This window comes from Abrus precatorius, unplaced genomic scaffold (genome assembly GCF_003935025.1).
Source record: "Abrus precatorius isolate BTA unplaced genomic scaffold, Abrus_2018 Scaffold10, whole genome shotgun sequence".
Classification (NCBI taxonomy): Eukaryota; Viridiplantae; Streptophyta; class Magnoliopsida; order Fabales; family Fabaceae; genus Abrus; species Abrus precatorius.
Genome location: NW_020874292.1, coordinates 25,551,048 through 25,578,741, shown reverse-complemented (window position 1 = coordinate 25,578,741; position 27,694 = coordinate 25,551,048). Strand labels below are relative to the sequence as shown.

Below are 27,694 nucleotides of genomic sequence, written 5' to 3'. Positions count from 1 at the left end.
CTCTCCAAAGTAAGTCGGAATATTAATTCTGCACGTGATCTTTTACTTTGTCAACCAATCCACATCAACTGTACGCATATAATCACGTAAGATGGACATGTTCAAGACCACAACTTTATCAACACTTAAAATGAATTATAAGATAATTTTTAAAATAATTAATATAGGCTTATTTTTAAAAAATAAAATATCTGAATAGAAAATTATAATAAGTTTCAAATATACTAAAAAATACTTATAATAATCACCTGTTAAATGATAATTCTTATTTTTATAAAATAATTTTAATTATTAACAATATTTTGTTAACCTGATGTATAAGAAAATAAAAATCTAAAACACGTGCTTAAGTGTCTCCTCACAGCGGGCACTGTCTTTAAATATGAAAAAACGATGTGCCAACAACACCTAATTAATGTAAAAAAAGTCTTCATGCCAACATTTTAGGGAAATTAAATCCATCAATTATACATGTGATTGTTTTTCAGAACTTTATATTTATATCGTGATCTGACAGGTAACTAAACAGCACGCCACGAACTGTTCAAATAGAATATATTATCTTCATTCTAATTTTTAAAAAACAATTTAATTTACAAAATTAAAATATTAAAAAATTGTTACTTATCAATAACTTATTAATGTTAGATTAGCCTTTGTAGTAATTTTTTAATGAAAATTAATTTATTATAATAAATAATATGAATGTATACTAATAATATAGTATATTATATCAACGTGCAAATAATCTTATTAGTAAAACTATCAATATATAAATATGCATTAAATATTATCATGATGCATTATTTGTTAATATAAATCTTCAAAATTTATATTAACAATTCATTATTTTTAAATGAATACTATACTGATAAATGTTATCTTAACACTTGACACGTTTTATTTACATATAAATATTCATTTTTCATAGAAAATTTTCCTCGTATTAATTGATTACAAACTTAGTAAACCTCCTTGCAATAGTTAAAGCTAAACATATCATTCTTAAAACAAATTAAATAATAATGACCAAAAATATGATTTTATTTTAGAAATTGTATTTTGAGAATGAAATTTTCAAACAAAAAAAGTCATATATCAAACGTCATCTTAAAGTCTTATGAAAAAAAAGTAAAATTCTGTAATCTCCGTCAATGATATCCTTGTATGATATGTTTATAATTACATCATCCTTTTTTAAATTAATATGATCAATATTTCTCTCAAGAAGGGTGAGCTATAACCAATATCCAGGTTCACCATTTGTACAACCATGATCCTTTCTGATAAAAAGCTAACAGCTTGTTTATTGAAGAAAGCAACCTTTGAGGCTTCCAAAAATAAGCTAATAATGACTTTGTCTTTACTAATTAAAACTTGAGAAATAAAATGATTTATTTCCAACTGACTTAATTCTATTATTTAGTCTTTCTATTATGTTAACAAGTGGTTTTAACTCTTTAATATTTTTTTTATTCGAATTCAAGCTTGAAGTTTTTAATTATTACATTTTAATTTTTTCTTATTTTTATTTATACATAACTTTTTTTATATTTTACTCAAATAATTAAATGTTTTAAGTAGATTTGAGATTAAAAATATTAAAATATTAAAATTAAATATTTAATATAATTTAAAAGATTTTATAATATATGAATTAATGTTTCAATAATTAGAAGTTATGAAAAAATTTTAAAATTGCTTTTCCTTTCTTTTATTTCACTTTTTCTTTCATCCATTTAACACTCATTTAATAAGTAGTATCAAATAAATATTTCCAATATAAGAATGAGATAAGTCTTCAATGTAGGGGTTCCACAGGAAAGAGACATCTTGGATATTATTCAATTCAATACTAGGTCTTGATTAAAGGAATATAACAAAAAAAAAAGTATGTATTTCTTTAAGTGGGGCAAAAAACTTTTAGAGAGTGTTTGTTTTTTGTTTTTAAAAATATTTTTTCTTAAAGTAAAAAATAAAATAAAATTTATTTGTTAACATAAATTTTATTTTCATTTTTTAAAATATTTTTTAAAAAAATTAAAAATCAAAATAGAAACAAATAAACCCTTATTCTTTCTTTAAAATCTGTCAATAGTTGATGAGATAGCAAAAATGAAAGTAGAAACATTTAGATCCCCTTTCCATCTATCTTCTTCAAATTCTTAACTAAACAAAGTTATGTTTATGATACCCCTTCTCAACCAATGGTCATGCATGAGAGCTTCAAATTTTTTGCAATATGTCAAACAAACTTAAGAAACAAAACATGCTCATGAACCGTGAATTCTATACCTACGACTTACATATTCCATTCAGATGCATGAATCCATGTTATCGTAATAATGCGATGCTGTCACAGAATTTAATGATTCTAATCTCTATCTATATGTGTCTAAAAATATACCACGTATTCAAATAATGTGTTTTGACTTGTATAAAAGTTATAGAGATCATGAATTGGTTTTGAAAATTTACATAACATAATTTTTTAATCAATAAATACCTGTTATATAAAGAGTTATTACTTTTTATAATTTTTTATTTTCTTCCTTACATCACTCGATTATCTCACACTTTTCTCTCTTTATATTTTTTAGTTAATTATGAACAAAATTATCAAATAGAATTTTTCTCACATAAACAATATGTATTTCTCATCTTTTGTGAATCTAGATATGCCAACTGGTCTGAGTCTAGAATATTGAAAACTTAATAGTGAGTGGTATTCCTTTTAATTTGGGCTTTCTAACTTTTTAAAATGTAACAGCGCATAGTTAAAGAGAATTGTAGAACACATGCAGATCCTTAGAATTTAGAAAGCATAGTCAAGGATGCAGATTTACACGTATAGGCAGAGAGATATTGTGAATCGCTAAGAAAAGTCTATGCGCTATCTTGCTGGTGGTTTACATCTCCCATTCTCAGTAATATACTTAATATCATCGATATTGTTTATTACTAGGAATTGTCTAGCATTTTCAAACGTGCTGCACTTTATCAGAAATTTATCAGCAAGTCCTCTGGCTATTATATTTTTACTAGGAATTTTCGTAAAAGTCATATTTTTTAATAATTTTTATTAATTTCAATTTTTAGATTTAAATTTAAACATAAAAAATATTAACTTCTTGTTAAAAAATTATATTTATTATCAAAGATATAAAATATAATAAAAATTATTTTTAAATAAAATATTACAATTATTAGTTATTTAAACTAATCACTTTAAGGCTGAGTTACTATATATATAAATAATAAGATAGAACTTTACTGCAATTTTTTAAGTATTATATTATTTATTAATCGAAATTAAAGTTTTATCTTTTTAATCTATAATAACATAATTATAAATATTTTATTAAAATAAAAATTTAATTTAAATCTATAAATAAAACTAAAAATATCTAAAAAGCAATGTAAGTTTTATCCTATATAATGACACAAATAATTATGTGTTTTTATTTGTTTTATTTTTTGGCAAAAGTATGTGACTACGTGCTGCCTGAGCTGGCTGAGTTAAATGAAGTGGTAAGAGAATGCCTATTGTGTGTGACTGGGTAATATAGTAAAAACGAAAATAGGATTTCCTTGAATATGTCCAAAATTGTACATAAAATGCTGGTTCTATAAATACAATGACTGGGAGGTGTTTGCTTAGAAGAAGAACCATGGTGTCCTCTAAAGTAGCAAGTTGTGAGAGCTCTGAGGCAGTGTTGAGTGTTCAAGAGCACATAAAGAAACCACTGACTTCAGTTCCGCAACGCTATATTCACAATCATGAACCTTCAGCTTCCCAAGATAAAACCTTGTGTCATACAATCCCAACCATCAACCTAAAAAAGCTGATTCATGGAGAAGCTACTGAACTTGAACTGGCCAGATTGCACTCAGCTTGCAAGGATTGGGGTTTCTTTCAGGTTCAAAACTCGCCTTTACATTTCATTTTCTTGTCATTTTGAGAATATCTTTCTTGTTTTTTTTTTTTTTTTTTTTTACTTTATATATGCTTTATTTATGCATATAGTTGGTGGACCATGGAATTAGCCCGCTAGTGTTGGAAACGCTTAAAGATGAAATTGAAGGATTCTTTAGGATTCCCTTGGAAGAAAAGATGAAGTACAAGATAAGGGCAGGTGATGTTGAAGGCTATGGAGCTGTGATCAGATCAGAGGATCAAACACTTGATTGGGGTGATAGGTTATTTATGATAACCAACCCTCTTAGCAGAAGAAAACCACATCTTTTCCCGGAGCTCTCTTCATCCCTTAGGTATGGTATACAGCTCTCTATATATCATAACTTCTGTCATCACTTTACCTCATCATGTATATATGTATGCAGGAATATCTTAGAATCATACATTGTGGAGGTGCAAAATGTTGCCATGACATTTGTTGTGATGTTGGGAAAAGCCCTGGAGATAGAGAAGAAAGAGTGGGAGGAGAGGTTTGAGGACGGGATGCAATCTGTGAGGATGACATACTACCCTCCATGCCCACAACCAGAGCTAGTGATGGGTCTCACTGCACATTCAGATGCAACAGGAATCACCATCCTTAACCAAATGAATGGAGTGAATGGCCTCCAGATTAAGAAAGATGGGATTTGGATCCCAGTCAGTGTCAGCTCAAATGCACTTGTTGTCAACGTTGGGGATATTCTAGAGGTTTGTATCAATAATCCTCTCTCTTTCATATTTCGTTCTGTATTTTCATAGCCATGCATATTGTGTATATATCTATAACACAACACTCTAGGGTGTTAAACCTCATTTATACTTGTAAATACTAATATAAATACGTTAAGTTAAAATAAAACGTATACGAAGCAAACTTAATCCTATCTTATATTTTTCTTCTTCCCTCCCTATTTCCACAGAAAAATACTAATCCAAGTGCAGCAAAAATATTGCTGTTTTTTTATATATATGATAAAAACATATGAAAAAAAAGTAAAATGGGTGTAAAAAATTTATGTAAGTACTAAAACGCAAAATATTAAAGGTAGGTTTAGGTATGTATTTTAATACAATATTTATTTAACATTTTTTATCACATAAAATTTATAAAATAAATTAAAATTCGTAAATATTATAATTAATTCTTTAGATGCTGGGAAATAAGGAAGAAAAAAAAATCAGTTCTTTGTCTAGTTGGAGGAGAGAACATTTTTTTTTAGCTTTAGAAAAAAAAAAGTATTTTGCGGGCAAGTAGGGGAGGAGAACGTTGGGCAGGAAGAAATTTTTTATGTATTTTTTATTTTTCTTAATTAAATTATAAAAAGTATTGACATAATACAAAGAATATAAAAGCTGTTAAGAATTTCTTTATTAATTTTTTTATGATTTTTTTAATATAATTTAATTATTTACTCATCTAAATAAATAAAAAGAATTTTATTTATTTATTTTTTCTTATTTTAACTCATCTAGACATCAAATATTTTTTTTACTTTATTTTTATTCTTTTTTCCTTTATTTGTTTCTTTCTATTTTACTCCTCAGCCAAACGAAACTTTAAATATTTCCTTAATCATAGACAATTTTACAGGCTCAAAACACATGCAACAGAAATAATCAAACCCTTGAAAACATAAATCAATACCATAAAAAATAAATATTTTGACATGATAATATACCTTATCAAACACGAGCGTTTCCTACACAGATTGAATACTAGTGAGTTTGGTCGGATACGAAACGACATTTTAAAATACATGCATGCGAATATCATCGAAGCTTGAGTTTTCTAACCAAAGGCTTGAAAACGGCTTAATCAGCAATCACTGAGTTAGGTCGAACATGAACTTATTTTAACGTATATGATATTACCAGAAATTTCATATGAAAACTTAATTTCTATTAGTGTGTCATCAATCATGTATACTTCATTGTTCAAAGAATTTCACTTATATATAACTAACCATTATTTAATATGGTGACATGTACTTATATGATAAAGACATATTGAACAGCTCTCGAGTTTCTAGTAGATCATTTAGATTTATAAAACTTTGTCGGATATGTAATTTTCTTAGTTATTATTATATATGGCTCCTACAAAGTTAAAGAATTATTTTATAAGACATGTTTACTGGATACGTGTTTAGAACAAAACAGGCAGAGCATTTGTACCACCAAATTATTGTAAGGAGCACGGGTGTAACTTTTTACTAGCTACAAGAAAAAAATGTTCATAAATCTAGTCAATCCGAAGGACAATTCATGTTATTGACTAAAAAGAAAATAGAAAATTATGAAAGAAAAAATAACAAATAAAATAAAACATGTGTTGTGCATGCTTTTTTATTTGCAAATTGTAAAACTATACAATATAACGCTTGAATTCGCAGATTATGAGCAATGGGTTATATAAAAGTGTTGAGCACAGGGTAACAGTAAATTCCGAAAAGGAAAGGATTTCCATTGCTATGTTCTTCGCCCCCAAGTTTGAATCAGAAATTGGACCTGCAGTTAGTCTCACAAATGGAGAAAATGTTCCTCACTATAAAAAGGTCAAAATGGAAAAATATGTCCAAGATTTTTTCGCTCGCAAGCTGGATGGAAAATCATACTTAGAGCATATGAAGATCAGAGATGAAAATAATACCAACGCCGCTGAATAGTTCCAGTGATTAATCTTCATATTACTAAGGGTATATGTGTTTGTGTTTAATCAATGTATAAAAGACTACTTAAAGAGCATTCAGTGTGCTTCAGGAGTTCAAAAGTTTGATAGTTATTCTACAAATTGATACCACCATATGCTCTTATATGTGACATAATTGCCAATAAATAAGAGCAAATATGTGTGTATTTATCTTTGTTAATTTTAAGAGTTTTAAGAACCCTGGAGTTTAACTTGATTGTGTAAATTGTCGTCGATGATCACTGGTTTAAACTGTCGTGTGTACATATGAGTAAGAATCTGTGTTAATTTTGACTGCTTACGGTGTTGAATAGTTGATAAAAAAAGGTCTTTTCGTCGGGTCTAATTATTTCCTTCTTAAAACAACAAAAAAGATAGATTGTATGTAAAATACTTGATGCCGTATCTATATTTACCACAAATTCTACTTTAATTATATTTATAATTGAAATTTTAATAATTTTTCACATTTAAAACTGTTTGAATGTTTTTACGAGTCAGAAAAAGTTTGAGTCTAACTCATTTCAAAAACTAACTCATAATGTAAAAATTGTTTTAAGGAACGTTTAAAAATAATGTTTAGTTAAATATTTATTTAATAATTTTTTAATAACAATTTATACTATAAATTTAATATTAAAATAAATCAAAAATTATAAAAATAAATTAAAAGAAACTTGTAAACTATTTTTTAAAACTATTTCTGAACTCTTTTTCAAAAAAATTATATTGAAAAGAATTACCACAATACGGTGTTTTAAGGAAACTTATGAAAATAAAATAATTGTTTTAAAAATAACTAAAAGTTATTAATCATTGGTTCTTTTTACTTTTTCAAAATTGCCTAATTTTTTTTTAAAAAATTACTATTTTTTGAAAATTTACTACTCCAAGTTTTGATGTTTTAAAATTTTTAAATATATTTTTAAAAGATTGTTATTGGTAAATTACTGTATTTACACTAAAATTTATTAATGAAGAATTTTAGGTTTCATATTTTTATAATTTTTTCAAAAAGTATATATTATTTTTAAATAGCATGTTTAAAAAATAGTAATCCCTCTTTTAAACAGAGCATTAAGACTTATGGCAATAGTTGAATCGTACCAAAAGCTGAACAATCAAATAATAAATAATAATAGTTCTTCAAGATCTAGGACCAGGAAACATCACATAGACTTCTGTAGCTGAAATCAGAAACCAAGTCAATGAAGAGAGAGTGAGGGTGAATTGTGTAGACAACTTTGAGATCCACATCATGGCTGCAGCGGTAGTGGGTGGTGCTCTTCTGTCAGCTTCACTTCAGGTGATTTTCGAGAGGTTAGCTTCATCTCAGGTTGTTAACATGTTGCGTGCAGCAAAACTTGATGACAAAATCCTCTCACGACTCCACACAACGTTGTACGCTGCCAGTGCTGTGCTTGATGACGCTGAGCACAAACAAGTCAAATTTCCATCTGTCAAGAATTGGCTTCATGATCTCAAACATGCTCTCTACCTTATTGAAGACTTAATGGACCAAGTTGCCACCAAAGCCACGTGCCACAAAAAGGAGGTAAGTCACAACGTTTTCTCCAATTACTTTCGTGATAGAGAGTTGGTGAAAAGGGTAGAAAACGTTGTTAATATCCTTGAATCAGTCATGAAGTACCAAGTTGTTCTTGGCCTTCAAAAGGGTGTGGGAGAGTGCTTCTCATGGTAAACACCTTCAACATCTTTGATAGAGAGTTCTGCTGTGTTTGGGAGAGATGATGATAAAGAGGCCATAGTCAGCATTTTGTTGTCTGATTCTGCAAGAGAAAATAGATTATCTGTGATTCCCATTCTTGGTATGGGTGGGATTGGGAAGACTACCTTAGCCCAACTTGTGTATAATGATGATAGAGTGAAGCACAACTTTGTACTCACTGCATGGGTTTATGTGTCTGAAGAGTTTAATGTTTCTAAGATCATAAAAGCCATATTAGAGGCCATTACATCCCAAAGAAGCAACACTGAGGAACTGGATATCTTGTTGCTTGAATTCAAGAAGATGGTATCTGGAAAGAAATTTTTGTTCATCCTTGATGACATTTGGAATGAGAATTATGTGAATTGGGATCATTTGAGAAGTTATTTCTTTTATGGTGCTCAAGGGAGTGCAATTGTAGTTACTACTAGAAGTGAAAAGGTGGCATCTTTCATGCAAACCGTTTCATCTCATCGCTTGGGTCACTTGTCAGATAAGCATTGCTGGGATTTGCTTGCAAAGCATGCATTTGGTGACAGATGTTGCAAGGTGGATCCAGTTTTAGAGAGAATTGGTAAAGATATTGTTAAAAAATGCCAAGGATTGCCTCTTGCAGTTAAAACACTTGGAGGGCTTTTAAGATCCAAACCTGATGTCAAAGACTGGGATATCATATTGAAGAATGACATATGGAATCTGCTAGAGAATGAGTGTCAAATTATTCCAGCTTTGAGAATAAGTTATTACTATTTGCCTCCGTGCTTGAAACGATGTTTTGCTTATTGTTCAATGTTTCCCAAAGATTATGAGTTTGACAAAGAGGAACCTGTGTTAGTGTGGATGGCAGAAAATTTTTTACAACCACAAAAAGGAAACATGAAAGTTGAAGACATTGGTAATGAATACTTCTTCTGTCTGGTCTCAAGATCGTTTTTTCAATCCTCAAGCAATAAGAAAGAGTGTTTTGTTATGCATCACCTCATGCATGACCTAGCAAAATTTGTTGCTGGTGAATTTTGCCTTGCTTCTGAAGCTGATAATGAGCAAAGAATACCACAAAGAACCCGTCATTTGTCATATGATGCACTAAGCTACCCTGTCTTCAAGAATTTCCTGATGTTCTGTGAAGCAAAGCATTTGCGCACTTTTCTACCCATTTATTCAGACAACTATGGAGTGTTACCTTTACATGAAAGAGTCCCTCATCTCATATTCACAAAGCTTAGATGCTTGAGAGTGTTATCACTATCTGGATATGGCACCATTGAATTGTTGCCTGATTCAATTGGGGAATTAATTCATTTGCGCTATTTAGACCTCTCTAGGACTAAAATCAAATTGTTGCCTGACTCCGTGTGTGGCCTATACAATTTACAAACACTTAAGCTCACAGATTGCTTCTACTTAACCACATTACCTGAAGATTTTTTTCTTCTAGTCAACTTGAGGTATCTTGATATTAGGAGAGCAGGTATAGAAGGGATGCCTACAAGGATTGGTGAATTGAAAAGTCTCCAATTCTTAAGTGACTTTATTATTGGCAAAGAGACCAGGATTTCAGAGTTGGGAGAACTTGAAGATCTAACAAAATCACTAGCCATTAGTAGGCTAGAAAACACTCAAAATTCGGATGCAAAGATGAAGGACAAGAAATTCCTTGAGCATCTAGAGTTCAGTTGGAGCTCGAATTTTCTTGGTTCTATACCTCTAGGCTTTGAAACAAAAATACTTCACAATCTGCAGCCTCAAATGAACTTGAAAAGCCTTTCCATCAGAGGCTATCCTGGTTCAGAATTTCCAGTTTGGATAGGTCATAATGGATACCACAATATGGTTTCCCTCAGTCTGCATTGCTGTGATTGTTCTTTGCTACCACCACTTGGACAACCACCTTCTCTTAAGCATCTACTCATTCATAGTTTCCATGAAACATGCAGTATTGGTCCTGAGTTCTTTGGGACCAGTGAGTTGTCCTCCATGGCACCTTTTGCTTCCCTTGAAACTTTGATCTTTTCTGAATTGGAAAAGTTGCTTTCCTTTCAAGTTGAACCTCATGCTTTCCAACAACTCCGTGAATTTGAGTTAAGAAAGTGCACTTCATTGGTTGGAGATTTGCATAATAGCCTTCCTGCTTTGAAAAAGCTTGTGATCATTGGATGTAATAATCTAGTCTCTTCCCTCCCAACATTTCCTATGGTTCAAGAAATAGAAATACATCAAAGTGAAAATATAGTGTTGAAGGAGATCCCTATTTCGCTGCACTCACTCCGAGTTTCGGGATCAAACGTGGTAGATTCAGTTTTCATGTCCATGATGCAAAGTGAAAATTATCTTGAGCATTTAGAAATTTCTGATTGTTTCTCCACTACATCTTTTTCTGGGTGCTGCCTACCCAATTCTTTAAAAACATTGGAATTCAAGAATTGCAAGAATTTTGAAGTTCACATGTTTCAGTGTCATACGACACTTGAGTCCTACAAAATGCAAAATAGATGTGACTTAGTAGAATCCTTCCCAGTGGACATGCTCCCAGTTCTCAAGTGTCTCCATATAGAGGGTTGTGAAAATCTTGCATCTCTTTTGGTGGCAGAAGGCCCTATGGAGTATTTGGATAGCATCGCCATCATTCAATGTCCCAAATTAGTATCTTTCCATGAACTTGAATTGTATGCACCTAGATTGAGAAGCTTGACTATATCCAGGTGTGAGAACATGCTGCCTAATCAAATGCAGAGCCTTCTCCCAACACTCACAGAACTCTCCATTTGTGATTGTCCGGAAATTGAGTCTTTTCCTGAAATGGGTTTGCCATCAAGTTTAAGCTCACTTGTTATCACCAATTGCTTGAAACTTACTGCACTCAGAATGCAGTGGAATTTGCCAAGTACTCTTACCTCCCTTACCATTTCTGGCATATATGAAATTGTTGAGTCCTTCCCTGAGGATGGTTTGCTTCCTGACACTCTTACCTACTTGTCCATAGAGAAAGTCTTAATGCTCAAATTGGACTGCAAGAAGCTACAGTACTTAACCTCTCTCAAATACTTATGGATTGTAAATTGTCCTATGCTGGAATCCATGACAGAAGCAAGTCTGCCATGCTCTCTTATTAAACTTACAATTCGAAGTTGTCCCTTTCTAGAAGAAAAATGCCGTATGAAGAGTAGGGAAATTTGGCCTAAGATTGCTCACATTCGCAACATACGTATTGGAGATAAATGGATGTCATGAAGCATTTCATTGTGTACAGGTACTTGTTCTTACTATTATGTTACTCTTTTTTTTTCTCAATATAAAGTATCATTTTCTGAAATTCTTTTTATCATTCCTTTCAAATAAAATCTAGTATGCTTTGATTTGAATCTTATTATCTTTATATACGGCTTTTGATAATAATGCACATCAAGTTTTACATTTAGTTTATATTTGATACGCAAATTCTATAACTTTTCTGATTCCTTTTTCATTATTTCTAGCATCACTTGTATTTTACCCATCAACTAATCAATACAATCAGTAGGTTCAGATTTGGTAGAATACAAATTGATATTTTAGAATGCAATGTTTTCCAAAAATGTTTTCCCGTTCAATAACGCTTGCCCACATTCTCTTACTATAGGGATTTATATAGTCATTCCTATTGATTCTTACTTCATAAGAATGTAATGATTGTGATCTTGTGTTGAACATATTTTAGAAGGCAACATACCTCCTTTTTCAATTATTGATTGGCGTAACATGAGTGCTTGAAAATCAATCTTCAGACCCATTACATGAAGTTTGGCTTCTTTATCATAAACTTCAGTATATATCTACTGATTCATTAAATGATTGTCTAAATGAAATTGTGCCATCTTGTTTTCTTTTCTTTTTCCCCTTAAATTGCTTTACAAATACCATAGCTGTAACAAATTTGGGAATGTTACTAACAAGTTGAAGTGGTGGAGGCAAGGATAATGGATATGAAGCACATTAACATGTTATATTTGGAATGATTTTCAGGTTGTGAAAGAGGAGGTAACTTGGATAGACCATGTATCAAATTATTCAGTGATACAGCGGACTCCAAAACCTTGATTAGCCAAAGGTGTCTCCATTCACCAGTGATTGGAGAAAAGTCCACTCTAAGCAAGACACACATGCTCTCACAAGATCCTTATGAACCTGATTATAGTTTTGTAGACCTTATTTATCACATTCTGACTTATGCTTTATTCTTTAGAGTTTATTATGATACCTGCTCTAGGTAGTCATGCTGATTTTCTTACATGTTTCTCCATAAAACTTATGAAAATTGTCATGAAAATTTTGATATCAACATGAGGAAATTGAATTATTATTATTATTATTATTATTATTATTATTATTATTATTATTGATGATGATGATGATTACGGTGACAACATTGATAACTAAGAAACTGTCTGACAACATTGATTATTTTATAGGATCATATACTATTTATAAATCAGTTCTCATCTATTATTCTCATCAACCACACATTGCATGTTTGAAATTTTGAAAAACTTATCAGAAGTTGGCTTATTGTTCAGATGAATGCCATCCAATTTGATGAGCATTTTGAACAACATCCACCATACCTTCTAAGTTCCTATGCATGGGCATCCAATGGAAGAGTCCAACATTTGGATATAAAACAAATGGAATATAATTTTTCTTTTTAAAACAAAATGTTATGTTCACTAATTTATCATAATGTTTCAATACTTTTAATTTTGTACCATATCCGATGGTACATGCAGTTTTCCAGCCACCAAAGATTGGGTACCTACTACCTATGTTCAATCTCAAGTTCTGTCTGCCATTTTAAAAGAGCCAATATTTTTAACAAAACGCTTCTATATATAAAACATACACTAATTTTTCATTAACTTGATGGTTTTCGTATAGGTTGATTCAGATGCTTCATGGAGGGAGCATACGTTACTGGCCAAACATTTTTTCGTTTAACTTTCCCAGGGAAATTAATTAATTAGGAAAATTGAATGGTAAATTTTTTTCATTTATTTACTAAAATTAATTAGATGGTGATTATTATTTAATATATGATTAAAAATAATTTTAACCAAACTTTTAATCAAATGTTTTTGGTATAGAATAATAGTTTTTAATTAAATTTAAAAAATTTATTAATTTATAAGATTTTGGTATGGACCAAGTATTTTTCACTTGAAGCAATCAAGTCATTAAAACCATTATGGGAAACAAAATTCCCCTATCGAATATTTAACCAGAAATTTTAAAAAAAAAGTAAAATTTCAATAATTTTCACAAAACAAATATATTATTTAATTTTTACTACACCTAACTAGCAGTAGTATCTAAGGTAATTATTCCAAAGCAGGTGAGCTTCAAACTATGTTGGTGATTAAATTATATTTTGTGCCAATATTCACGCGATTTTCATTGCACATTTTCCTAACTAGCCATGTTTGCTGATCGTAGGCACTTTCCCACGAGTCAGTGTTTATATTTATCATTTTATACATTAATAAATATGTATTTTTATTTAAATATTTAAAGACAGCAAAATTTGTGTTATATTGAATTATACCTTTCACATTTAATTTTTATACACATAATCAATTATTTATTACTAGAAATATACTAGACTAAACTTTGCATAAGTCTGATCTATTTAATATCTTTGAAGTTTGAGCATAAAAAAATTATTGCATATTTCCATATCACTATAGTCCTAACCAATTAAAGCATGACACATATACACTTTAACAAAATATTGGATACGTGATGAAATGTGAGCGGTTGGAACCATATGGCTTCAAACCACCTAAAATTTTTATTTAAACATGACTTATTATTATCTGTTATAAATTATATATTAAATTAATTTAATTTTTTTAAAAAATTTATTTTATTTTATTAGTCTTTTTAATGTCTTACTTTTTATTGTAACATTTAATAAGTTATCAAGTGTCTTTATAAATAGATTATCAAATTATTTAAATAGGTATCTCTTTTAAAAATCATAAATATAAATAGGTTATCAAATAATCCAAATATGTATGTTTTTATAAAAATTATAAGACTTATATCTAAATAAATCATAAATTAATATATTATTTTATATAATGTTAATATTATAATTTTAAAGTTTAAATTTAAATTTAAATTTGTAAGTGAACAAAACTTAGTTCTTTATTTTTAATCGTTATTAAATTAATAATTCATAGACTTTTTATATTTTCTATTTTTTTTACCTTGCATAACCATTAAAGATAATAGTTTAGAAAAATATTATTAGCATTACATAACTATTCAATGTTAATAGATTTAGTATGAATAATTAGCAATTATAAAAAAAAATTAGAATTAATCTAAAAATAAACATAAAAAAATGTAAAGATAAAATCATATGTATTAAAAATTTTCTCAATTAATTTATAGTCATAGATTATGTTATTTTAATTCACTTTAATTACTTTTATATTTGAATTTGTGTTTTATTTAATTTCATATTTCTTAAGTTTAAACAATTAAGATATTTTTATTATTTGAAAACAATTTGTATAAAACAATATTTTGGAAAGTTTTATTTTTACAATAGATAAACATCGTCAAACATATATTATATATATATTAATTTAATTATTTATTTTTTGATTATGTTTCCTTTATAATTACTCTTTTGTTATAAATTTTGTATTTTTAATCTACATTTTCATTAATAATTTTATTTTTATTACTATTAGTAAATGCCAAGGATTGGCCCACGCAGTGAAAACACTTGTAGATCTTTTAAGTTCATCCTTGGTGTGGCCTGCCTCTGTATTCTCGAATCACATAACATGTGACGAGGGAGTGAAATTTATAAATCAGTTTTCATTTATTGTTCTCATCAATCACATTGCATGTTTGAAAATTTGAGAAACTTATGAGGAGTTGCTTCTTCCCTTGTTGTTCATGTGAAATATCATCCAATCTGATAAGCATTGGAACATTATGACTTTTATAAGTTTTCTTTTATTTAGTATAATTTATTAAAATTAGGTGACTGTGACGTATTTTAATAAGTTCCGTAGTAAACTTTATAGTATAAGCACGCGTACTCAATGATAATGAAGTTAAATAGGGGAAGATAAATGCTAATAGAAGTTTCAAAAATTGACTTCATTTAGTCGTGTGCAAGGCATTTGTGACCCACTCTAAGGAGGCACCAACTACTTTAATTCCTAAGATGCACTAACATGGAGAGCTACCAATGAAGCATAAAATCCTCCATCAATCTTCATCAGTGCATCGTGTGTTCCCTTCTCAGCAATTGCCCCATTTCTTACAACTGCTATAATGTCAGCACCTTTAATTGTAGCAAGACGATGAGCTATTACTATAGTAGTTCTATTCACACTAACTCTATCTAGAGCCTCTTGAACTATGCGCTCTGATTCAGCATCAAGTGCACTAGTTGCCTCATCAAGCAAAAGGATTCTGGGGTCTTTCAAAATGGCTCTTGCAATGGCTATACGTTGCTTTTGTCCTCCTGACAATTGTGTCCCTTTTTCTCCAACGGATGTGTCATAACCATTTGGAAGAGAACTTATGAACTTGTGTGCATTGGCTGCTTTTGCTGCTGCAATTATCTCTTCCTCTGAAGCACCTTCCTCTTTGCTATAAGCTATGTTGGCACGAATGCTTTCATTGAAAAGAATTGGCTCTTGACCAACCAAACCCATTTGCTGCCTCAGCCAACTTAATTTAAACTTTTTGATCTCCACTCCATCAAGTAGTACTTGTCCAGAATCAGGGTTGTAAAATCTCTCTAAGAGGCTCACAACTGTTGATTTTCCACTGCCACTTTCTCCAACCAGGGCAATTGTCTACAGAGATATATATCAACAATGTTATTATGATGTTTTCAGCTTATTCTAATAAGTTTCATCATTAAATTTATAACACAAGTCATCGTTTAAAAAGAACTTATTAAATAAGTGTTTAAATAAGTTGAGTATCCAAATGCTCCCTATATATCTCATATTCTCAAATAAGTTGATGTATGATCCCAAACTTAATAATCAGAATAGTAAAGTAGTGATTACCTTTCCAGCTGGAATGCTTAGACACATATCTTTGAAAATTTGAATATTTTGCCGTGTTGGGTATCTAAAGCTGACTTGTTGAAGTTCAATATCACCTTTTATGGTGTCTAGTGTCATGCCCTCATCACTGCTTGAGTCAATCTCTGGTTTGCTGTCAAGAATTGTGAATATTGAAGATGCAGAATCTTTGGCCTTGTTAGTATCTGGTGCCAATGCACTACTTTGGGAAACGCCAACTGCTGTAACTGTTAAAGCAAAGAAAACCTGCACAAAACCTATTGTAAGAACTAGTTCAAAAGAAACATCAATGATCCAATTAAGGTGAACCATCCCAAAGTGATGTACCTTGAAAACTTCTCCAAAATTTGCTTTCCCATGTTGCACGAGAATTGCTCCAATGTAAAAAACAAAAGCATTGGTGCAGTACAGAGCCAAAAATGAGAAACCTAATCCAGCACCACTAACAAGCCCCAATCGAACACCATGTTTTTCTGGTCCAATACATTTTTTCCTGTACATACCCATCACCTTTAGTTCAGCACAAAATGATGCAACAGTTCTAATGCTACCAACAGCATCATTTGCCACCTGACTTGCCTCTTCATACATCACCTATAAAAGATAAAGGATTCTTGTTAGCATATATGTACTCTCTATTGATAGAATCAACATAAAAAAATTTAGACTAATCTTTGCATCTGCACTGAATCCCTTTACAAACTTGGTTTGAAGGTATCCTTGTATGAGCAAAAAGGGTGACACAGCCAAAACTACTAAAGCCAGAATCCAATTAGCACTGAATGCTATAATGATACCAGCTGCGATTGTTGCTATGTTTTGTGCAATAAGGGCCAATGTGTCACCTACAAGACTTCTCACTGTTGAAGCATCAGTAGCTAACCTTGCACTAACTGCACCACTGCATAACAAGTCATTTCTGAGTTAGATGACTTGAAGGAATTCACATATGATCATGAATGTGTCTTTGTTTGCTCTTTCATTATTGAAATTAATATCACCTTGGCATACCTTGAATTTGTAGGTTGATCAAACCAACTAATTTCTTGGTGCACAACCTTCTTAAATGTCAATGAACGAATCCGTTCTATAAGTTTTGCACCAGCTATCCCAAAAAAGTAGTTTTGCACTGGTATAGCCACCATAGTGATACACCCCACCAAAACAAATAGAAGTGCCCAATGAGCAGAATCTTTCTTAAGCTGTTCTGGAGGTTTAAAGAATGTATTAATAGCTGAGGAAAGCAAGAGGCCGAATATAGGGAGTGCAATCCCATGTACTGCTGCAGCAACAGATCCTAGTAGCAAGACAGGAATCTCCGGCTTGTTCATTTTGGCCAAACGTTTAACAGAATCATTTTGGCGTTTCTCGTCATCAGGTTCACCACTTTCATAATCTTCATGAGCTCTTTCTCCGGACTCATTTGCAGCAAGTTGATAAGGAAGAACAAAGCCAAGTGAAGGAGAATGTCTACTCCCTGATGAGCTTCGACTAATTGATCTTGCAAAGGACATTCTCTGGGTGGAAGACTTGGTCATCTGACTTTCTGAGTTAAAACTGTTGTTCATTGAGCTATCTCCTTTTGGCTTCTGGCTACCTGTAGCTACCTTTTCTCGTTCCTTAGCTCCTTCTTGTAGACGAATAAGTTGAGAATAAGCACCATCAGCATCCTTGACTAATTCATCGTGAGTTCCTACATATCAAGAAAAAATGCCCAAGTGAATATTTTTAATCCAAGTATTATATTTTATGATGCCAAACTGCTGGGTTGATAAAAAGAATTGAAACGGTTGGTTCAATTTTATAACCTTTTTCCACAATTTTCCCTTGATGAACCACTGCTATGATGTCAGCATTTCTAATTGTTGTCAAACGATGCGCAACAACTACAGTAGTCCTATGTGCCATAACTTCTTCTAATGCTTCTTGAACAGTACGTTCAGATTCAGCATCCAATGCACTTGTTGCTTCATCAAGAAGAAGGATTTTTGGGTTCTTCAAAATTGCCCTTGCAATAGCAATTCTTTGCTTTTGCCCACCAGAAAGTTGAGTTCCATGCCCTCCTACCATCGATTCAATTCCCTACATGGAGAATAATACAATTTTATTAGCTTAAAATAATCTTGAGAAAATAAAATAAAATTGGGTTCACTCGAGTAAGACACACTGTATATTTACGTCCCCAGTAATAGAATTTGTTATACCTGTGGAAGCTTATCAATGAACTTTTTGGCATTGGCAAGTGTTATTGCTTTTGTTATCTCCTCATCTGTTGCATCTTCTTTCCCATATGCTATGTTCTCTTTGATACTAGCTGTAAACAGAACAGGTTCTTAACCAACAAGCCCAATCTGTTCTCTGATCCATCTAACTTGAAAATTCCTCAAATTCACACCATCTATAAGCACTTCTCCGGAATCAGGATCATAGAATCTTTCTAATAAACTGATTATAGTTGACTTCCCACTTCCACTTTGACCTACTAAAGCAGCAGTTTGGCCACTTGGAATATAGAATGAGAATCCAGCAAAAATTTGGACATCTGGCCTTGCAGGGTATCTGAAATAAACATCCTTTAGTTCAATATCTCCTTTTATATCTTCCAAGACAACACCACGGGTGTCATAAGCATCAATTTTTGGTTTTCGTTTAATTGTCTCAAACATCTTATATGCTGCTGCTTGGCCTGCTGCAAATGCATTTAGGCATGGGGTTGTCTGACCAAGTGACCTGGTTTAACAGATTAAGATGGGTGTAAATTAAGTTAATAAGATTATGACATGATAAGCATCAAACATAAACAAGCACTATAGAGTCTAGTCCAAAAGAAAAGTCATGTCTCACTTACATTCCACCAGTATTAACTGATATGATTATGTTGAAGACACTTCCACCACTGTATCCTTTCTCAACGATCAGTTTGCCACCATACCACATGGCAAATGCATATGTGCAAAACACAACCAGCATAAGTATTCCCATTCCTACCCCGGAGGCCAACCCTTGATGAACAGTAGTAGAATAGGCTATTCTTAATTTGTTATCATATTTTTCAGTTGCTCTTTTTTCACCAGTAAAAGAAGCAACCTAGTATAATATTAGAAAGAAATCAGCGAATATGCGTAAATATAAAAGCAATGCGTGCTAAGTTTTCTATCATTCATCCAAGATTTATGTCTCTTACTGTTCGGATGGCTCCAATTGTTTGTTGTACAACATTTCCAGCATCTGCATAAGCAGCTTGTCCACGACTTGACATTTTTGCCATCATCATGGACATGATTCCACCAACAATGACAATACAAGGAATACATGCAAGCAAAACTAGACAAAGTTGCCATCCTTTTGTAAAGGCAATCACAAAACCACCCACAAAGGATGTAACAAGTTGTATGAACTTCCCAACCTGCCATTAACTTCAGGTCAATTATTTTTTTCTATGATCGAAATCCTTGTCATTTCTACTTAAATCAAAGAGCTACTAATCATGAGTGTGTTAAATCAGATACATGATACAATACTTGGTGTTTTTTCATACACAAAAGGAACATACCTTTTCTCCCATGGCATCTTGAATAAGAATGGTGTCACCAGACATTCTCCCAATTACTTCTCCTGTATTTGTTTCAGTGTCAAAGAAGGCAATGTCTTGCTTCAATATAGTTTCCAAGTACAAGCCACGGATCCTTGCAGCTTGTCTCTCTCCTGTCACCATCCAACATGCTACCTCTGCAGCATTCAACAAAATAACCCTCATATCAGAATATTGCAATTATCTTTAAGACTGAAAAATACTACAGCAGTCTTAAACAAAATTAAGCATAAATGAGGGTAAGAGATAAAAATAAAAAAAGAAGTGCCATCTCACGTAGAAATGATGCAACTCCAGACCCAATAGCCAGGTAAACAAATAGTAACGCAACCTGAAATTTGAATGCCGGTGTCACACATAAATGTTAGTTTGCAAACAAAAACTATTATGCAAAGCAACTCAAGGCTAGAAAAAGAAACACAAAGGATCCCTCGTTTAAAAAATGTTCAGTATCTAAGCCATGACACAAATATGATGCAAGACACAAATATGACATGACACAGGCATGGAGATACGACAAATTTTAAAAATTATAAGACACGATATGCTGTAATACAATGTATAAAATTAATCTGAAATTAACATAAAATAAGAATTTTAAATTACAAGAGAGAATTTATACTTTAAAAACAAGTATGAATCATTGTAAATACAATAAAATGTAAAAACTTGTCTAATTATTATAATACGTCAACTAATATTGGTATAAAATTTAAAAAGAATAAAAAAGTATGTACAATGAATGTCCATGCATTATCTAACATGAATATAAATTCGACAGAATTATGATATTACTGTCATTTAATTATTGCTTCTGACTTCTTTTGTGTAGGCCAAATCAAAAGGGTGGATTTGATATTATACCTCGGAAACTTTCTTGACAACGTTGGATGGACTAGCGCTACCAAAGGTGTTGATGAGCTTCCCAAAAAAGAGGGTCACGATAGGCTGAGCCATCCCACTACCGACAGCACAAATGGCACCAATGATCATCAAAGCGACATCAAAGCTATCCGCAAAAGTGAATAGCTTGTGAAAGGGAACCCTTTCAACGACTTTGGGCTTGTGTACTTCATCTTGAACATCTGGTTTATTTGTCATGGCTATGGACTAGAGATAGCCTAGCCCTCGCGTCTAAGACTATTAAATGAAGAGACAACACACGACAATGCTCTTGCGTGAGAGTAGATCCTATTCATAAGCATGCTTTCATGCTACGCAATTCTATGTTTACCTTGTAGAAAAACACTGGTAATACTGTGTCTAGAATAATTAATCAAGACTTTGTTCATTTGACGAAAGTCTGTGCGTCGGAATTTGTAGTCGGATGGCATCAACGGTCGGTTCTCATGCATAGAGCTCCTAATATTCAGTCACTTAGATATGGATCGTTTCTAATAGCCAAAAGAAAGCCTCCAAGTACGGATTAGTACAAATCATGTCAAACTTTATTATTTATTTTGAATCTATATATATATATATATATATATACAACGAGCATTAATCTTGAATATTTACTGAATTTAAGATTAATTAATCTATCTGTTGAATTAGTTTGAAGATGGGTATCAAGTAGATTAATTTTATATAAAATCAAAATTAATAAATATTTTATTGTATTACTTTATTTTAACATGTAAGATATTTTTAAATAATATATTTATAAATATTTAAATCATGTAAAATTTAATATACATTATTATAAAGATAATATAAGATTATTTAACAGTAAAATTGGTCAATTTCATCTCCTATAAATAGTTATTAAATAATATAATTGTTCAAAGTTATACCAAATCTTAATTCATATAATAATTGTCTAAATATAAACCTTTTTTTTATGTTACGTTGTGATTTGCAATGAGACCAATAAAATAAAAAAAAATTGTCTAAGATTTATTAAAAAATTATTTAATAAAAAAATTAAATTTGAAAGTTACTAACAATTTGATAAAGTATTTATCTTCTACACTAAATAACTTGTTTTAAAACAATATGTGAGAGATTGAAGTCTATTGACAGTGTTAAATTTAGATACATACATCACTTAATAATTTTTTAAAAATATAAAATTAATAAATTTATTTATTAAATTATTTTATATCATCTTAAAAATTATATATATCATATTTTACATAATTTAAAAATTTGTATGTATGTTATTTAAAATTTAATATTTTTATATATTTTTAAAACATAAATTATTGAAATAAAATAATATAATAAAGTGCTTTTTAATTTTATTTTTATATAAAATTTTATAAAATTGAAATATGTAATAACAACTTTTAAATCTATAGTTGAATTCAATAAAAAGTTATTAAATAATGCAAATATTATAATTAAACTCTTAAACCGAACATATTATAACTTATATATAAAAATATCATAAATAATAATATACACATATTTATATTTTATTTATTTAATTTAAGAAAGCACCAAAACTAATTCGATTAACGAGATACAATAGAATTTACTTCAAACGTTATCATTATTTTTGAATTTTCATTGTGAAACATTCCTTAAAATAATAAAAAAAAATATCATATTATTTGTCATTATTATTGTCTTTTTTTAAAAAGAAAAAAGAAAAACCTGAATAATATATACAAATGACGGGAGGCATATGACTAGGCGTTGGTATCTGGGTGATATGTTATCCTCATATGCTCCAAATACGACTTTCCAGGCATGTTACCATTGAAGTAATCTTTCACATATTTCTCTGTTCCAATTCTTCTGAACAATGGGGGATTTTCTGGGCTTGTCAGGCTAATTGCAGGCCCAATCTCTGATTCAAACTTGGGAAGAAAGAACATAGCAATAGAGATCCTTTCCTTTTCTGAATTCACTGTTGCCCTGTGCTCAACACTTTTGTATGCCCCATTGCTCATAATCTGCAAACTCCAACATTCTTTATTCTATTCTTAATCAAATCATCCTCATAACTTCAATATCACTTCATTATTCTCCACAAAAACAATCATTCTGTCTTTCAAATTTTTTAGTTCAGTCTTCTCAATCAATTGCACTAATCTTCCTAAATTAATCATTTTTAAAAATTTTCATATAAAATAAAATCAATAAATACTTTATTTGAACAGATATTATATTTTTAAAATATAAATATATGTTACATTTTATATAACATATTTATGTGATATACATGCTTATAAAGATAACATAAAGCATTCTTATTTATTAATTAATGATGAGATACCAAATGGCATAAAGAAATTAAAAAATAAAAAAATAAGACTGTTTATACTTTCCTAGATAGAGTCAATGAATGGATCAAAGAGATGGGAATGTTTGCATCAATGTTTATAATGTTGAGGTTGCTTGTCTAGTTCTCTATTTGAAAATGCTCAAAATTTCAAATTATAATTTTGATATTACAAATGAAAACTAAAAAACCACATTAGTGATAAAAGAGATAAAATATCTTACCCTAAATACATTAAGATAGTAAAAATTATTTTATTAATAAAAAGTGAACCATATTATTTTTTATTAGTATAAATTTATATATACATGTTTTTTCTCTTTTTCTTTATTCTTGTGCGTTACACACATATCTGTATTATACACATGCGTGTGTATATAATATTTTTGTATAATTTAATAATTTTATATGAAGTACAATTTTCATTAATTTATATATATATATATATATATATATATATATATATATATAAATTGGTTGTAGGTACTATATATTATATAAAACAAATAATAATACAAAATATAACTAATATTATTATATATTGAATATATTAATTTCATGTCTTTTAATAAAGTAAAAGAACATTCTATTAATTTAATATTTTTAATTTATAACCTATATAACAAAAAATAATAATTTAATAAAAGTTCTTAAATAATGTATAGATAAAGTTATACCAATGTGAAACAATCCTTTATAATACCCGCACACCACGTGTCACTTTCATATGAGGGTTACCGAAGGCATTTTATTTTGCAAAATATCTAAACATTTTGTAAGGAAATTATAATAACTTAAAATTACTAAATTTATTGACAAAAAGAGAATGATTCAAATAAAATTTAATTTTATTATTAAGAACATGATCTTATTAACTGATTTAGTTGAATAATAATAAATCTTTTTTTAAGTAAAATTACACTAAAAATTGTTTAAATTATAGTAAAAATATATTAATAACATTATTAAATAATATTCTATAGTGTTGAATCCTTTTCAATTTCTTAAGGATTCTAATTAGCCTTTATCTTAATTATAGTAGTTAATGTCTTATTATTAAAATATTATTTTAAATACTTAACATATAAATTTATTTATTAAGTAAAATTCATAAAAATAATATATAAATTAATAAAAATATTTTTTATAAAAATAATCAACACGACATGTTGAATAAATATAATTTGTTGGAAAAACTTTGTTCCTAGTAAAATTATACAAATATAAATTAATTTTTAATAGTAAAAAATATAACGAAAATAAGTTTATGACTCAGTATTATTTTTTAGAAATTATTTTATTTACTATATTTGTTTATTTTTATTAAGAAATAAATACTTTGTAATAATAATTTAATAATTTGAAATTAAGTGATATAATTTATAACAAAGTGAAATCCTGTCTCTTCATTAAAACAAAATTTAAATTTTCTCTTACTTTGTTGAAGTTAGCATGCATTTCCTCCTTTTGTTTTTTATTTTTATTTTATCTATCACTTTATGGTTTTACAGACAAATTAAAGGATATATTTAATAGCATTAGTTTTATGAAAAATACCATTTGATTTATTGTTGCATCTCTTTATCTCTCATATTAATTATTTATTTCTTTATTTTAAATTAAGGATATAATTAATAAAAAATAGTTTATATTATTTTAAACTTTTAAAATTGACATAAAAAAATAAGAAACTTCCTTACAAGTAGTTTAAGCGCAAGTTATTTGATCGATGTATATTAAAATAAAATTTCTAAATCAAAGTCTCTAGTCCATAAGGTAACATGATTTTTAATTATCAATTTTCTTAAGATTAATTTATAGGATAAGTTTGAAATACTCAAAATAAATTATTAAAAAATTAAATTTTTATTATAATTTAGGGAACTGAGTGAGAGCGGATTGAAAAAGTTAATCTACCTTTGGTAACTTGAAAGAAAGGTTAACGGAAATACCATTTGAAATTGACTATTAAAAGACATTTTCACAAATAAAAATATTTTAATATTAAAATTTTGTTAACCTCAATTTTTAGGATTGAGAATAAACTGCTGATAATAATATAATTTTATTAAAAAATATTTATTATATTTTTATAACTTCAATACAGTAATAATGTACTATTCTATAAAAAAATTATTTTTAGATACTTAAATTTAAATATTAGAAATAAAGTTAATAAAATCTTTAATATTATTATGAATTTTCTCAAATGTTATAGCTTCAATCTCTTTCTAAATATTGTCATAAATATATTTATAGTACTTTTTTTCTTATTTAATTTTTTTATATTTTATTTTAAAAAAATATTAATCGTAAGGTAAGAAGATAATCAATTAATAATAATAAAATTTTATCATAAAAAAAGTATTTATTTTACTTTTATAATTTTAATATAATAAATATTTTTTATAAAAACTTTTTATTTATGATGTTTAAATTTAGTCTTAAAAACTGAAGTTTGTAAATTATTTGTTTTCATAATTTTTTTCTCTTCTTTTTATCATGGAAATTATTATGAGAATAATAATATTACTTAATATAAAAAAATTGTCATAAATACAAAAGTGTAAAAAGTAAAAGGAAAATTATACTTATATAATTTATTGCAAAAACAAATTATAACAAAGAAATATATAAGAAAAAAAGAGAAAAAACATAGAATAAAATAACTAATGTAATAACAAAATTTGTTATAAATAATACAACTCAAAGAAAAAACTAACAGAATTTGAAAGAGAGGATTATTGATACAAACCTCTAGAATATCCCCAACGTTGACAACAAGTGCATTTGAGCTGACACTGACTGGGATCCAAATCCCATCTTTCTTAATCTGGAGGCCATTCACTCCATTCATTTGGTTAAGGATGGTGATTCCTGTTGCATCTGAATGTGCAGAGAGACCCATTACTAGCTCTGGTTTTGGGCATGGAGGGTAGTATGTCATCCTTAGATTTTGTATCCCATCCCCAAATATCTCCCATTCCCTCTTGTCTATCTTCAAAGCTTTTCCCAATAACCTCACAAGCACCATGCCAACATTTTGCACTTCCACAATGTATAAATCTAAGATACTCCTACATTTATATAAGTCAAGTCATCAATATATGTATCTATATCCATGCTTGAGTTGAAAATTTTTGAGCAAGAAAATGTCGGTTATAAGAGCTGAGATTAAGTAATTAAAACAATTATTAAAAATTATTATATACAGAATATTAAAATAATAAATAAAATTTTTTAATAAAATTTACTGTTTTTAAATATTTACAGTTATCCAATTTAAGGTTAAAAAAAGGGTTCATACTTTGTTTAGATGTAAAGTGAAATAAAGAAGAAAAAGATAAGAGAGTAATAAATAAAATAAAAAGGCTTATTATGTAGATGTGTTGAAATATATAAAAAAATATATATAAATAAATTTTAAAAGAATTTTGTGTATTATCATGGTTTTAACAAAAAATATATATATTTTTAAACTTTTTATATTATGTAAATATTTTTAGTAATTTAATTAATAAAAATAACAAATTCAAAACTTCCCTCCCTTCCTCCTTAGTTCCCTCTCCCCAGCCTGTCTCTCTCGCACTTTCTCCATAAAATGACTTTTTTTCTTTTTCATTTTATGATGGGACTCATGAAAAAATCTTTTCCTCTTCTTTTCTCTTCCAACTAAATGAAAAATCTAATTTTTTTTTCTTATTTCCTTTTCTACTCCTTTATTTGAGGCACATCGAAATATAGTTTTAGAGAATATAAATTATATACCTGAGCGATGAAGGGAGCTCTGGAAAAAGATGTGGTTTTCTTATACTAAGAGGGTTGATCCTCATAAATAACCTATCACCCCAATCAAGTTTTTGATCCTCTGCTCTAATCACAGTTCCGTAGCCTTCAACATCACCTACCCTCATCCTGTATTGCATCTTTTCTTCCAAAGGAAGCTTGAAGAATCCTTCAATCTCCTCTTTAAGCGTTTCGAGCACAAATGGGCTAATTCCATGATCCACCAACTACATAAATAAAGCATATATACATGATTTCAAGAAAATAATATATGTATATTCACAACATGACAATAACATGAAATGTAAAAGCCAGTTTCGAACCTGAAAGAAATCCCAATCCTTGCAAGCTGAGCTCAATTTCTGTAGTTCAAGTTCTGTAGCTTCTCCATGAATCAAGTTTTTCAGGTTGATGGTTGGGATTGTATGGCACAAGGTTTGATTTGGGATAGCTGAAGGTTCGCGGTTGTGGGGTTGAATATACCGTTGAGGAATTGAAGTCAACGGTTTCTTTGTGAGCTCTTGAACACTCAACCCTGCTTCTAAGCTCTCACGACTTCCAATTTGAGAGGACGCCATTGTTGTTCTAAATTTACCTTACATTGCCACTGCA

The 27,694-nt window shown here is 29.4% G+C and overlaps 2 protein-coding genes and 1 pseudogene across 2 annotated transcripts; 2 read left to right on the top strand and 1 right to left on the bottom strand.

The window, feature by feature from the left end:
- Positions 1–3,638: 3,638 nt before the first annotated feature.
- LOC113852125 (protein SRG1-like) lies at positions 3,639–8,467 on the top strand. Its single transcript, XM_027482373.1, has 5 exons — positions 3,639–3,920; positions 4,028–4,272; positions 4,345–4,669; positions 6,355–6,604; positions 8,433–8,467. Exons 1-5 carry the CDS (start codon positions 3,639–3,641, stop codon positions 8,465–8,467), a joined length of 1,137 nt encoding a protein of 378 aa, XP_027338174.1.
- Positions 8,468–8,481: 14 nt separating this feature from the next.
- LOC113852124 (putative disease resistance protein At3g14460) lies at positions 8,482–11,610 on the top strand. The gene has a single exon (XM_027482372.1). It carries the CDS (start codon positions 8,482–8,484, stop codon positions 11,608–11,610), a length of 3,129 nt encoding a protein of 1,042 aa, XP_027338173.1.
- Positions 11,611–15,958: 4,348 nt separating this feature from the next.
- LOC113852123 lies at positions 15,959–27,660 on the bottom strand (annotated as a pseudogene).
- Positions 27,661–27,694: the final 34 nt, after the last annotated feature.